At 46.3% G+C, this 13916-nt stretch overlaps 2 protein-coding genes and 1 pseudogene across 2 annotated transcripts; 2 read left to right on the top strand and 1 right to left on the bottom strand.

Annotated features, from left to right (window-relative positions):
* The first annotated feature begins 485 nt into the window (after nt 1–485).
* On the top strand, nt 486–4059 carry LOC147987431 (triacylglycerol lipase-like protein). The gene is made up of 5 exons (XM_087545302.1): nt 486–848; nt 966–1038; nt 1742–1806; nt 2344–2453; nt 3489–4059. The coding sequence occupies exons 1-5, from the start codon at nt 735–737 to the stop codon at nt 3811–3813; spliced, it is 687 nt and encodes a 228-aa protein (XP_087401428.1). The 5' UTR covers nt 486–734; the 3' UTR covers nt 3814–4059.
* A 345-nt stretch (nt 4060–4404) lies between these two features.
* On the top strand, nt 4405–7581 carry LOC147987430 (ubiquinol oxidase 4, chloroplastic/chromoplastic-like). The gene is made up of 9 exons (XM_087545301.1): nt 4405–4849; nt 4934–5156; nt 5247–5340; nt 5480–5595; nt 5713–5821; nt 5924–5992; nt 6476–6547; nt 6663–6710; nt 7097–7581. Exons 1-9 carry the CDS (start codon nt 4716–4718, stop codon nt 7231–7233), a joined length of 1002 nt encoding a protein of 333 aa, XP_087401427.1. The 5' UTR covers nt 4405–4715; the 3' UTR covers nt 7234–7581.
* A 148-nt stretch (nt 7582–7729) lies between these two features.
* On the bottom strand, nt 7730–9948 carry LOC125534440 (exocyst complex component EXO70B1-like; annotated as a pseudogene).
* Nucleotides 9949–13916: the final 3968 nt, after the last annotated feature.

The following is a 13916-nucleotide window of genomic DNA, read 5'->3' as shown; positions in this document are numbered from 1 at the left end:
ATATTAATATATGATACTATGCACTACATAGATAGTATCATGTCTTTTATTCCACAGGAATATACTAGTGTCACATATAGCGTATCATATTCCCTGCTACAAGCAGCCTAACCGATGTGATGTCTTTCTCAAAATACAAATAATAAGATTAGCACATCTCATATGATCGACAAATCCATAAAAAAAATTCTTAGCGGAAAATCCATACATACATAAAAAACCAGTAATAAACTTGAGCGACTACCATCCAAACCCCCAACACGAAACCGTTGGATCATTGTACGGATTTTGGTTTTGGTAGCAATTGTGGCGAGGAAGATGGAATGGCACGAATATTGGTACCGTAGCACTCCCTCTGTAAATTAATATAAGATCGTTTAGATCGTTAAACCTTATAGGAGTGTTAGTTTACAAAAAAGGGAGTACTGATAATCTTTTGATATTTTCTGAAAACGAAAAAAAATTAGCCATAGGCAGTGGACAAGGAAAAAGAATCCGGTTCGGTGCCCCCGGCACCGCCGCCGCGTTGCCCTCCGACGCTCCCCCGTCCGTAGCCGCCGCTGGCTATTTTGGCCCCCTCCCTCCCTCGCCGCCGCCCGTTCCGTTTCTTCCTTCGCAAGTTGGTCGCGCGCTCAAGGGAGCCGAATCGCGCCCACCTTCCCCCCCAAACCCCGCTTCCCCCGAACGAAATCCTCCAGAAAATAAATCCCACCGAGCGAGCAGAGGACACCGAGATGGCGGCTCGGCGGCTGGCCGGCGCGGGCCGCGCGGTGCTCTCGCTGCCCAGCGTGCGGCGGCGGGCGACCAACTCCTGGGCCGCCGTCCGCGACACCTTCTTCTCCACCAAGGTAAGCTCCCCCCGCCCCGCCCAGATCAAATCAAATTAACCCCATCCCTGATGCGCCCCCGACCCGCGCGCCCCTCGTGATCTGGTTTTGATGCCCCGACGCGGTGCGTGCGTGCAGGAAGTGTTCGAGAGCCACCGCGTCGTCTTCACCGTCGGCACCTCCATCGCCTCCGTCCTCACGGCGTGGGCCGGTAAGCCCCCTGTTCCATCCCCTGCCCTGCTCTCCCCCGCCGTCCGTATGCTGTCTTCGGGTTCAGAGTGTATCGCTGGCCCGTCCGCTTGATTACCTTTTTGTCTTCAACAATCGCCGCTGTATCTGAATGGAGAGAGTCAGGGAGTGATGCAATTGTGCAGCTGCTTGCTGCTGAACCCTAATTAGTTTGTTTGTCTTATGTAATACCATTGGGCACACCTCAATTGGAACCACAGCTGCACCAGAGCAATTTTGTTTCAGAATGCCCCTTGTGGTGGTGACTGAATGCAAGTGCACCAAGTTACAGTCTAATTGATGATTTTTTTCTCCCCAATCACTGCACACTAGTACAGTAGTAATTATTTCAATTGAAATGTTGAATTTCTTTGGTGATCCTCTGTTTAGTTGAGTTGTGGAACTACTTTCGCCCCTCACCTGACTAGTAAATGGTAAGAAATTCCAACATGTGTGCTTAATTTGAAGTCAGACTACTTGCCATTTTCAACTCATAGGCCCCCTTTCATGTACTACGATTATCAAGGGAAGTCCGCTTTATGAGCTGTTTTTGTTCATGTTGGTAATGCATGCCGAGTGGAGCATATGTCATTATGCTGTACATCTGCACTGTTTCTTAAGTTAGTTGGTAATTCTCTCTTTGGATGATTTACGGCTTCTAATACGTTTTTAATTTCTTGTTATAGGTTATTCTCTTCGTCATATGCAGCAAACAAAGATCGACAAGAGGCTCCATTCCATTGAGGAATCTGTAAGCAATTTAGGAGATAGTCTGTTAATGTCATGGTTATTTTGTTTTGTGAATGGGTTACATTCTTCTCCTTTTGTAATGTGCATTTCTCGGTGCACGACTTATAGAAATGCCAATAGGCAGTTAGACTCTTGACAGAAGTTCAAGATGGCTCCAGGGTAGGCTTAGCATAAGACAATCAGAACCCTGTGTGCATATGTCTTACTTTGTCAATTCAGTGCAACATGCTTTCATGTTTTCTGATGATGAGATTAACATGTATTTTGTTGTTTGTTTCATCTCTTTTTTTTTAAATTTGAGGTGATGATATTTAACATCTGTGATGAGTTATGGTGTGTTTATAACAGTGGAGTTTTACACTCTGATGGTCACAACTTTCATACAGTTAGAAACATTTGCTTCCATTTCCTGTTTCATTCTAGACGGCGGATCGACTACCTGATGTGCCTTCAGTATTTATTTGTTACTTTTATTGAATAGGTACTCTGGAGTCTGGACAATCTTTGATATATTTCTTCTCTTTTATTTTCTGAACAGTTGAGGAACACCCACAAAGTTGAACATGATGAGATCAAAAAGATTGTTACCTCCTATAACATTAGCACTTCAGCTTGTATAGCCACTGCATTGACAACTACGGTTGTTGGGTATGTTCATGCTGTTCTTAATATATATACTACTGTGATCCAAACCTTTTTCAATATTATATGTATTGGTAGCACAGGCATATGTTACTTACTCTCTACATACATAAGGTTTCAATGCCCTAGTGAAGCTTATATATACTCTGTATGCTCATATTAATATAGTCAATGCTGATCAACATGCCTCAACTCTCAATCAATCATAGAATCATATGTTCTTATAAACATTGGCTGTAACATATATACTACAGTGAGTTAGGATTAATACTGAGTTAGGATGTGAAGGCCTATTTACTTTTGTGTTATTTTATTGGTTGCTTTCAAGTTTATTTTTTATTTTTCTGCAGTATTTAATATCACGGCTGGTTTTCTATTTACCTGCTCCAACTTAGTGTAGCCCTCATGCTGCCACATATTTAGTTGAATACCCTGCTCCAACTATACACATTACTGGGACATGCGTAGACGACATAGTTTTGCTGTGATCTTCTGTATATGTTCCAAAGGAACTCCATGATTGAAATCCGTACTAAAGTTCCTGTTACATCCGAGTTCATTTTGAAATAATTAAGAGTGAATGCTGCACATAGGCTATTTACTTTGGGTTATTTTATTGGTTGCTTTCGAGTTTAGTTTTAATTTTGTGCAAAGAATGCACAGTATTTAATATTGCATCTGGTTTTGAATACCCTGCTCCAACTTGGCACCACCTGGATATGCATAAAAGCAAAAGTGTAGTAGCTCTGATGCTGTCATTTATTTAGAATAGCACCCTCCTCCAACTATATGCATCACTGGGACATGCACAAACGACATAGTTTCGCCGTGATTGTGCATATTCTCCGAATTTTGAAAAATATGCTAAACTTCCTGTCATGCATCAGTTCATCTGAATCAAATACGAGCGAGTGCTGCACATAAGTGGTCCTGGTCTCTGCCGTGAATCTTAGAATCCATTCTGACACCAACTCTCAATTGTCAGTGTTATCATCCTGCAAACCTGAATGATGAAACCTGCCAATCTTATGTTACTTCCAGATACGCCCTGGGGTGGCGTGGCGGAGCCTGGTACACACGGAGGATCGTCCGGAGGGAGCAGCAGAAGCTGATGGGCCAGATAAAGTCGCAGAACCGGTGGCACTGGCGCCCCTTCAGCAAGCTCAGAACCAGGTTCAGGAGCAACCGGCACGCCTCCAAGAGCTCGGACGCCCCGCCACTTCCCGGCAAGGACGCCGAGGCCCCCTCGGTTAGCGGGGTGTCTGTCAACAAGGCTCAGGGCGCCGAGGCCCTTTCGAACAACGCGGCCTCTGCGAACGTCAGCAGTGGCTCTCGGCCAGCAGCAGCGGCGGCAGGCTGCAGATGACTCTAATTAGAAAGAAAACGCGGGGTCTTGAAGTGAACAGTCGATGATGCGCCTGGGAATCGAGGGCAAAGATGCTAAGATGATGTAGTAGTTTCGTATGGACTGGCGGTCGGCCAGCCGCCAGTCGTCGGTCTGATCCGGTGGTGGATAATTTTGTAGCGCTAGTCACTAAACCTGCTGCTTGATTGATAAGTAGTAGACGGGGCTGGCGTACCATAGTCCTGAAATCCTCGCGATATTTGTGTCGTCGCCATGTGTTTTTCTTTTGGAAGCTCGTCGCCATATGTGTGTTTGGATAACTCAGGATGCGGTTGCCTGGTAGGTAGTGGCATGCTTGACCTCCGTTCGAAAAAGCTTGCCCCAAACTTGTCTTTTAAATGGATGTGTCTAGCACTAACTTGATACTAAATATATTCATTTGAGGGACAAGCTTTTCGATAAGAGGGAGTTTTCCAATGGCAGGGCCCATGTCGATCGTGCTACCCGGCGGCTCACAGCCGTACAGATGTTCGAGTCACGGCGAATGCTGACTGAGTTCGTGGCGTGCGCCACCTCTCACTCTTTGCCGCAAACCGTTTGGCACCGGGGGGACACGGACGGCACGGGCCACGGGTGAGGCCTCCCCCGCACTAGCGATCAACCAGCGTGGCCGGTCGGCAGCACTAGCCGGCCCACTGCCCACGCGCACCCGGTCGCCGTCACGCTAGCCTCGCTTCGCCTCCTCCGTCCGCCGCGCCGTCGTTTCCGCGGCCGTCGCGCTCCCGCCTCCCCACGACGACAAAACGCCCCACGCGCCGTGCGCCCGCGCGAATATACCCACCACCCCACCATTCCCCTCGCCGCCGAGCCGCGCCCCTCTCGCACACACTGCCACGTCCCCCAGACCCCGGGCAAATATCGCCATGGCCGCCTCCGCGGCGCCACTCCGGGCCGCGCTCGCCCGCAACCCCGCCCCCGCCGCCGCGCGCGCTCCGCCCGGCTTCCTCCCACTCCCTCCCCGCCCCCGCCGCCTCAATCCGGCCGTCCTCGTCTCCGGGTAACCCGCTCGACTCGATCCCCCACTCCCTCCTCGCCGTACCTCTCTCTCTCCGCTCGGCCCGTTGATTTCGTGTCTGCGCAGGAGGGGGAGGAGGATCCGCGCGGAGGCGACGGCGAGGACGCGGCAGGAGAAGGAGCGGCAGGAGGCCGAGGTGTCCGCCGTCGAGGACTCCTTCGCCGTCAGGGAGGCGGCCGCAGCTCCTCCCCCGGAAGAAGAAGGTGGATTCGACGAGGAGCTCACCCTCGCCGGCGAGGACGGCGACTGGGTCGTCAGGTTCGAGCAGTCCTTCAACGTATTCCTCACGGTGAGTGTCTGACTCCAGCCCTGATTCCCGGCGCATTCGAGGTCATCAGATTTCACTCTCGGCCTCAACGTTTGGTGTGTCCGTCCGCAGGATACTGTCATCTTTATACTCGATATTCTGTACCGCGACCGCGACTACGCCAGGTTCTTCGTGCTCGAGACCATCGCCAGGGTGCCCTATTTCGGTGAGGATCTCATCTCACATGCCTCTCTATTTCGCCTGTACATATGGTTTTGGTATGGTTCTCTCGTATGAGACCTTTGGACGGTTGAATAGTCTAGTTACTGTCTTGTTGGCTGACTGACTGATCGATTGTTGAGCAGCATTTATATCGGTGCTTCACTTGTACGAGACCTTTGGCTGGTCGAGAAGAGCTGACAATATCAAAGTGCACTTTGCTGAAAGCATGAATGAGTTCCATCACCTCTTAATCATGGAAGTATGTGCAAAATCTTTTATATGTCTGTTCCTTCAGTGTCATGTCAAAAATGAATATATCTGTTGGATTATGTTATTGCATATTTCTTACTTTCTTCCTTCTCTCGGTTCAAATCAGGCATTGGGTGGCAACTCTGTATGGATTGATCGCTTTCTTGCACGGTTTAGTGCCTTTTTCTACTACTTCGTCACTGTTGGCATGTACATGCTGAGCCCAAGAATGGCATGTGAGTACACATATTATTTCTACTCATCAATTACATGTTTTTTTTTGTTACTGTGTTTTTGTGATGATAAAGCTGCTCTGAACTCGGTTATCTTGTATGCAGATCACTTTTCTGAATGTGTTGAGAGGCATGCATACTCAACTTATGACAAGTTCCTTAAGCTCAATGGAGGTAAGACAACCTTAATGGGCTACCTATTCTTTCTGTTGTGCAAGTTTTGTATCTAGGGTTTTATGGAATAACAGCACCCTGCCTATTGAATACAGAGTATTAGCTTATATAGTCAAGTTGGTTACCTCTTGTTTCCCATGTTTTATTTGAAGTGAACAACCTTCTGTCCAGAATTTATTGAGCTGAGGGGTTGAGGACCAAATCATTGTAACTTTGCAATGGAATCCATTTTGCAATTTAAACCATTATCCTTTAGCCTATTTTAAAATCCGCCCTTCCTAATTCTACCAAAAAATGGAAAGCTTAAATGTACAAACCATTGATTGCTCTTTGCTTAAATCATAGCTTTGGTGTCTACCTACCTGGGCACTGGGAAAGCTGCTAACTCAGTTGATGTGTTCTCCCAATCCAAAAATATTTGCTTTGCCGTAATGGCACTTCCAGTTCCGTAATAATGTTAGCTACTTGTTCTTATTTCATCAGAGGAGTTGAAAAAATTACCAGCTCCAGAGGTGGCTGTAAACTATTACATGAATGAGGATCTCTACATGTTTGGTAGGCCCTTACTTCACTTGTGTTATTTTCTAAATGTACCTTAACCTGTATTTATTCTATGCTTTATATTAAACATTAATATCTATGCTTATTGCTTGCATGGCTTGTTTCCCAGATGAGTTTCAAACATCAAGAGCTCCAAATTCTAGGAGGCCTAAAGTTGGTATAGTTCTTTCTCCCCCCCTGGCAGTTTGTTTTACTGAGTTAAGGTTTTCAGAATGTCAGGGCTTAACAAGTTGCCTGTAGCTTTGGGAATTAATTTCACTGATTTGTCTGTTCAAAGACATGACTTCATTGGAAAAGGGTGCTAGCTGCCACCTTTTGCTGGAACATATATTATAGAAAACCCATCAAATCACAGTTATGATTCATTTCAGTAGATTGTTACTTGATCTGCTGACTCTCCTACTCCTGCCATTCGGATTTTAACCCTCTCTGCTGATAATATAGCGCCTATAAAAAAAAAATCTGGACTCTCCCCTTTAATGCTTTGTCCATAAAGATTATGAGTATGAATGAACTCCTCACTGCTCCCTTATCCCATTGCAGATAACTTGTATGATGTATTCGTGAATGTACGGGACGATGAGGCGGAGCATTGCAAGACAATGAAGGCCTGTCAAACGCATGAAACCCTCCGTTCTCCTCATGCCGTGCAGAGCTCAGTAGAAGCTGACGCAGAATGATTCTGTCAAGAAGTCCCTTGGAAATGAAGACTGACCGGTTGTACCTACCTCCGTGCTAGAGCATCGTAGAGTATCATACTAAATTTTGGTGATATATTGTATTCCATCCTTTTTCTCCCTCCTCTTCGTATGTAGACATTAGCCAGACTTTCGTACTTGTGAATCTTACATAGAGAATATAGGTTTATAAATGCATCACAGATTTACAATGAGAGATGTGTACTGTTGGTCAGGCATTACCGCGGGCCATGAACGGTGTAATCCAGCTGTGTTGTGGTCTGTGTAACATCAAGGGTTTTGAATTTTTGTTGCTTGTTGAAGGAAAAGTCTTGATGTTTTGCTGATTCAGTTTTTGCTGTTGAAAAGACATTGGGAAAACCGTGATGACGATACGTGTTGCGTATATCGTCAGTTTAGCTCAAGATTGGAAATGGTATTAAGTCTGTCCAATCAATCTATTGTATTATATTCATAAGGGTTAAAAAAGGCTTGAACATTCGTTCTAGGAGATTATAAAATATATAGCTCAAAGGTAATGTATCGACAATGCTTATTTCTGCTGGTCTAGATATATAATGGTGTAGAATAGTAAAATAAGCATTAGTACTCTTACAGGTGTATAAGGAACGCAAATGGATTTTTCACATATAAATAGTACAGATAGCAGGCAAATATAACTGTTTTTGTGACCAAATTGCCCCAAGTACGGGGTTACTTTTTCGTTTCAGTGCTCTTAGCATCTGCAGGCTGAACTTTTATTGAACTAGAAAAAAAAAGTGCATATGTGATGTTGCATAACCAGAACTAAACACTAAAGTTATCTATGTATGGAACTGACCGCAGAAGCAGATGTGGAAGTATTTGACATGGAAATGGAATCATGAAATCAAATTTAAAATAGCCGCAGCAGGTGCCCAGTTGATACAGTATCTGACGCTTATTAAGCTGCCAACGGAATTCAAATACAACTTCACCACCAAAGGAACAAGGAAAAAAGAATCCAAATACAACGGTGAAACACCACTCAAGCATCTGATTTGTCAGGGGACCCTGTTCCATACCTCGAGCAGTTTTCAGCCTTCAAATAGCTCTCCCAACGTGTACTCCAAAACAATAGGAATGGTGCTTTCGTGGTCAACATGGTTCTCTAGCTCCGGATGCTCTTCTAGGTAGTCGTAGTAACCTGAAATGACTCTGTGAGTGATAACCCTCCGCAGTGCATCTCTGAGCTTAGGGTCCGGAACCTTCCAGAACATCTGAGCGTTGCACGTTTTGTGAAATGCTGTCTCGAATTTGGCCAGCGAAGAGGTGTTGATCCAACAGTGGACCGGTCCAGGAAACCTCGATCTCGGTATGCAGGAGAGTACAGGTCCCCAAGAAACATCGAGATAACTATCCATGTACTTTTTACATTCCGGCGTGAGTTTAAGTGCTCGGTAGTTTCCAGAGGACACCTCAGATGGCTCAGACTTCACCTGCGCTACGAAATAGAGATTGTTGAGCATGAACAGATACCTGAGGCTTGGATCTAAGAACAACTCCGATTTTATCAGAAGCATAGCCTTGAGATCATCGATTGTGCCATCAATCAGGTCAACAAAGTGGTTTTCAGTGTTGAGGCTCGGTGCAGAGTTTTGCATTGATGTTCGTGCATTCATCATGGATACTACGCAATCCATGATGAACCGAGTGTTGTTGTGATTTGTGAACCTCGCCTCCTCCTCGCGGGATCTCGATAACCCATGAGTCATGTTCCTTTACGAGGACTGTCCTCACCTCCTCCATCGTGCTTGCTATGATCTCGCTTAGCAGGTTTCCTTGTCGCTCTAACAGGCCGCCTATCTCGTTGAAAATGCTTTGGGCTTGTGGAGAGACGACAAAAGGCGTAAACATGTGCGACGCAATATAGACACAGGTAAACATGTCAAGCACGATCTGTAGCTTCTCCTCTTCGAGAACGGTGATGATGACATCCACAACATCAAACAACTCGGTGATGCTCGCTTTGCCAAACAGTACGACCGCCGGCGTAGTGTGGAAGGCGAACAACAACTCAGTGATACTGGCGGCAATTACGGTAAGAGCCCGGATCCACTTGTCGGCCAAGTCTCGCGTCGTCGTCGCCGGCTTGTCTTGGAGCAGCCGACGTAAGCCTTGCTCGTCGTGGATTTGGAGAACCCAGTCGACGTCGAGCTCCGAGAACCAATTATCCAGGGCATGGTCCGGGCTACCACCGTGTTTGGATGGTGGTGCGTATGAAGCGCCGTCGAATGCTTGGACCATGCGACGGGTGTACCCGTCGCTGACCATTCCACGAGCGATCCTCTTGAGCTCTTGGTTGCCCAAGCACAAGCACTCCTGTGCAACGGCGGACGCTGAGCCGGAGGAGTAGCCGGAGTTGCTGGAGGGGCAAGAATTTGAAGCAGTGGAGTAGCTGGATCCGCTATGACCCAAGATGGTTGATCTCATGGTCGATCTGATCTGCGCTCCGGACACGGCGACCGTCTGAATCAAGTCGCGGTAGAGGCCGTCACGCGGCGGGGAGGCGGCCGCGGAGCTCAACTCCGGCACGGCAGCAAGCCGCCCCGGCCCCGCCATGCTGCTACTTTGGGGATGGATGGACGCCATTGGTGTGGTTCGGTGAGATTGGCAGGGGAAGAGAGAAAAGCAGAGATGGTGGTGCGTATGAAGCGCAGGCCCGGGACACTCACTGCGGTGAACATTGATTGCCCGAACCGCGACGACTATAAAGTACACCCTCCGTTCCTTTATACTAATATAAGGTGTATTTATTTTTTGAGAAAATTTCAAAATGTAAGATGCATTTCTTCAAATTTCTTGTAATCTTCTTCTTAGCCCTCTAGAAAATGGAATATGTCTCCCCCCTAATTGCATGCAGGGTATCTATCCTTGTAGAGAAAAAAAAATCACTTTTCTGATTGTGTGTATCTTTTCATTTTCTAGTCTAAATGATTTACTTGCCACTGTAATGGAGCCGTGTGCGTGACGACGACTCTTCAGCGCGCGATGCAGCCAGCGAAGCAGTGGCTCCGGTAAAGATGGCAATGGGTAGGATATGGGGCGGGTAGAGCAATACCATACCCATACCCGTGTAGTCAATGGGTACAAAATCCTACTCATACCCGTACCCGTGGATATGATACTTTACCCGTGCCCATACCCGACGGGTACCCATACCCATTGGGTACCCAACGGGTAGATCAAACTATACACAAATTATTCACAATTTTACATTCATCTATAGCACATTTAACAAAAAAAAACAATTGATCTCAAGTCGATAACAAATAGCCGAGTACTTGAAAATTATCTCAATTTAAATTGACAATTTGTAAAAACTTTAACATAGGTTCATAAGTCCACAACAGAACTTTAACATAGGTAAACTTTTGATTGTGAATCACGGGTAAGATTCACATGTCGGTATTAAATGGGTAGGGTATGGGTATATCCATAGGTAAAAGGCTATACCCGTGCCCTACCCATGAATTAACGGATAGGGTATGGGTACTACCCGTGGGTATAAAATTGTGCCCATACCCTGCCCATGCGGGTACGGTACCCGCGGGTACCCGTACCCATGGGTAAAATTGCCATCCTTAGGCTTCGGTGGAGAGCCACGTCCGACCCGGCGCATCCTGTGGAGAACCCCACCACCGCATGAAGCAAGATCGATTGAGGAAAGCTCAAGAGAGAGAACAAAGAATGGCCGTGCCGCGTCTGGTATATTGTTGATGTATGCATTTTGTGGTGTTAGAGCATCTCCAACAGGCGCCCAAAAAGAGATCCGCGCACTAAAATTTTGTTTTTTTGGGCGCCGCACAGCTCCAGCAAATGCTGTAGCGCTAAAATTTTTTGGGCGCGCGCTGAAAAACGTTATCGCGCGCAGCATATTTTGGGCTCCGGATTGCGCGCGCTTCACAATTTGCACTGTGTGCTTTTTGTGCGCGCGTTTTTGGGCGTCTGCAAAAGCGATGTTGGTCTGTAGGATCGAAAGTATGTCTAGAGGGGGGGGGGGTGATTAGACTACTTGACCAAATAAAAACTTAACCTTTTCCCAATTTTAGTTCTTGGCAGTTTTTAGCTATCTTAGGACAAGTCAAGCAATCATTACACAATTCAAGCAAGCATGCAAAGAGTATATTGGCAGCGGAAAGTAAAGCATGCAACTTGCAAGAATATAAAGGGAAGGGTTTGGAGAATTCAAACGCTATTGGAGACACGGATGTTTTTCCTGTGGTTCGGATAGGTGGTGCTATCCTACATCCACATTGATGGAGACTTCAACCCACGAAGGGTAACGGTTGCGCGAGTCCACGGAGGGCTCCACCCATGAAGGGTCCACGAAGAAGCAACCTTGTCTATCCCACCATGGCCATCGCCCACGAAGGACTTGCCTCACTAGCGGTAGATCTTCACGAAGTAGGCGATCTCCTTGCCCTTACAAACTCCTTGGTTCAACTCCACAATCTTGTCGGAGGCTCCCAAGTGACACCTAGCCAATCTAGGAGACACCACTCTCCAAGAAGTAACAAATGGTGTGTTGATGATGAACTCCTTGCTCTTGTGCTTCAAATGATAGTCTCCCCAACACTCAACTCTCTCTCATAGGGTTTGGATCTGATGGAAAGAAGATTTGAGTGGAAAGCAACTTGGGGAAGGCTAGAGATCAAGATTCGTATGGTTTGAATGGAATATCTTGGTCTCAACACATGAGTAGGTGGTTCTCTCTCAGAACATATGAGTTGGAATGGTGTATGTATTCTGATGGCTCTCTCCACGAATGAAGAGGAGGTGGAGGGGTATATATAGCCTCCACACAAAATCCAACCGTTACACAATTTACCAATCTCGGTGGGACCGAATCAGAAAACTCGGCCAGACCGAAATAGTAAACCTAGTGACCGTTAGGAATTTCGGTGGGACTGACATGCAACTCGGTAGGACCGATTCGGTTAGGGTTTGGGCATAACGTAATCTCGGTGAGACCGATTGCACAAACTCGGTGATACCGAGTTTGGCAATAAGCTAACTAGAGAGTTGGTCAAGTAAACTCGGTGGGACCGACTCGCTCTTTTCGGTGAGACCGAAAAGTTACAAGAAGGAAACAGAGAGTTTACATTGCATTCTCGGTGGGACCGATTCGCTCTTTCGGTGAGACCGAAAAGTTATGAAAGGAAACAAAGAGTTTGCAAGCCCATCTCGGTGAGACCGAGAACCTTATCGGTAGGACCGAATTGCTAGGGTTTGGCAGTGGCAAACGACAAGTGAAACTCGGTGGCGCCGGAATGAAAGAATCGGTATGACCGAGTTTGGCTTAGGGTTTAGGTAATTTGTGGATATGAGAAAGTAGCTGAGGATTTTGGAGCATATCATTAAGCACATAAAGCAAGAGGCTCAGTACGCAACACCTCATCCCTCCTTGATAGTATTGGCTTTTCCTAAAGACTCAATGTGATCTTGGATCACTAAAATGTAAAATGAAGAGTCTTGAACTTTTGAGCTTGAGCCAATTATTTGTCCTTAGCATTTTGAGGGTTCCACTTTCATATCCATGCCATGCCAATCATTGAGCTTTCCTGAAATAATCATCTTGAAATAGCATTAGCTCAATGAGCTATATGTTGTTATGAATTACCAAAACCACCTAGGGATAGTTGCACTTTCAATCTCCCCCTTTTTGGTAATTGATGACAACATATAGATCAAAGCTTCGACAAATGATAATAAGCATGAAATATATCGTCGCTTTGAGAAGTATGTGACAAATAAGAGCTCCCCCTAAATTTGTGCATATTTTAAATTTGCTTTGGACTGCAAATGCACAAGGAGTTAGAATCATGGGTTACTCTTCCATGTCACATACATCTTGGTGGAGCGCTAAAAAAATGATAAGATTGAAATACATGCACTCATCACCAAGAATAGTGAATGATCACAAACGATAGATAGAATGATAATATTTAAGCAAGCATTAAGCAAACATTAAGTTTAGCTTATGATCAAACACATGATCATCGATGTCTCACAGGCATAAGGACGTAGTATCTCACACACAAGCAAACAAAGTGCGAAAAACCACCAAATAAAACAAGAGAGAATAAAAGCAACACTCTCTCTCGAAGCCTATGATCTATACATTTTCTCCCCCTTTGGCAACAAGTTACCAAAAAGTTTCTAGAAAATGCATAGTGCTAAGTCGACGCTCAGGCTTGATCTTCAGGTGGTGGTGGAGTCCGGAGCACTCCAAGGACGAAGCCTTCGGTAGACGTGGTCGGAGTCGAGGCTGAAGTGGATGCTGGAGCTGGTGGAACTGAGGCTGTGGCTGGCGCAGACGTTGTAGCTCTGGTGTCAGCAACTGGCAGTGCAGATGACCTCGGACCTCGTGGCACCCTCGCAAAAGCATCAGTCGTGGTCCTGCCTCTCCTCTCATTCATGTCATCCTGGAGCTGCTCCACGGCAGTCTGTATCTCTGTCACCTTGATGTCCAAGTCATAGAACCTCTGTTCCATGATCCTCTCTAAGCTCGCCTGGTTCTGAGTCAGGGTGGCTATACTCTGCTCAATCCGTAGGGTGGACGCAATCAGGTAACCAAGCTGCTCTTGTTTGGTTTTCAGGAAGTAATCAGATGCCTCTGCTTGAGTAGGCATCCTGGCAGCTTT

This window comes from Triticum urartu, chromosome 2A (assembly GCF_056163025.1).
Source record: "Triticum urartu cultivar PI428250 chromosome 2A, HENAU_Tu73, whole genome shotgun sequence".
Classification (NCBI taxonomy): Eukaryota; Viridiplantae; Streptophyta; class Magnoliopsida; order Poales; family Poaceae; genus Triticum; species Triticum urartu.
Note: the sequence above shows the minus strand (reverse complement) of the source record. Positions and strands in the feature narration are given on the sequence as shown.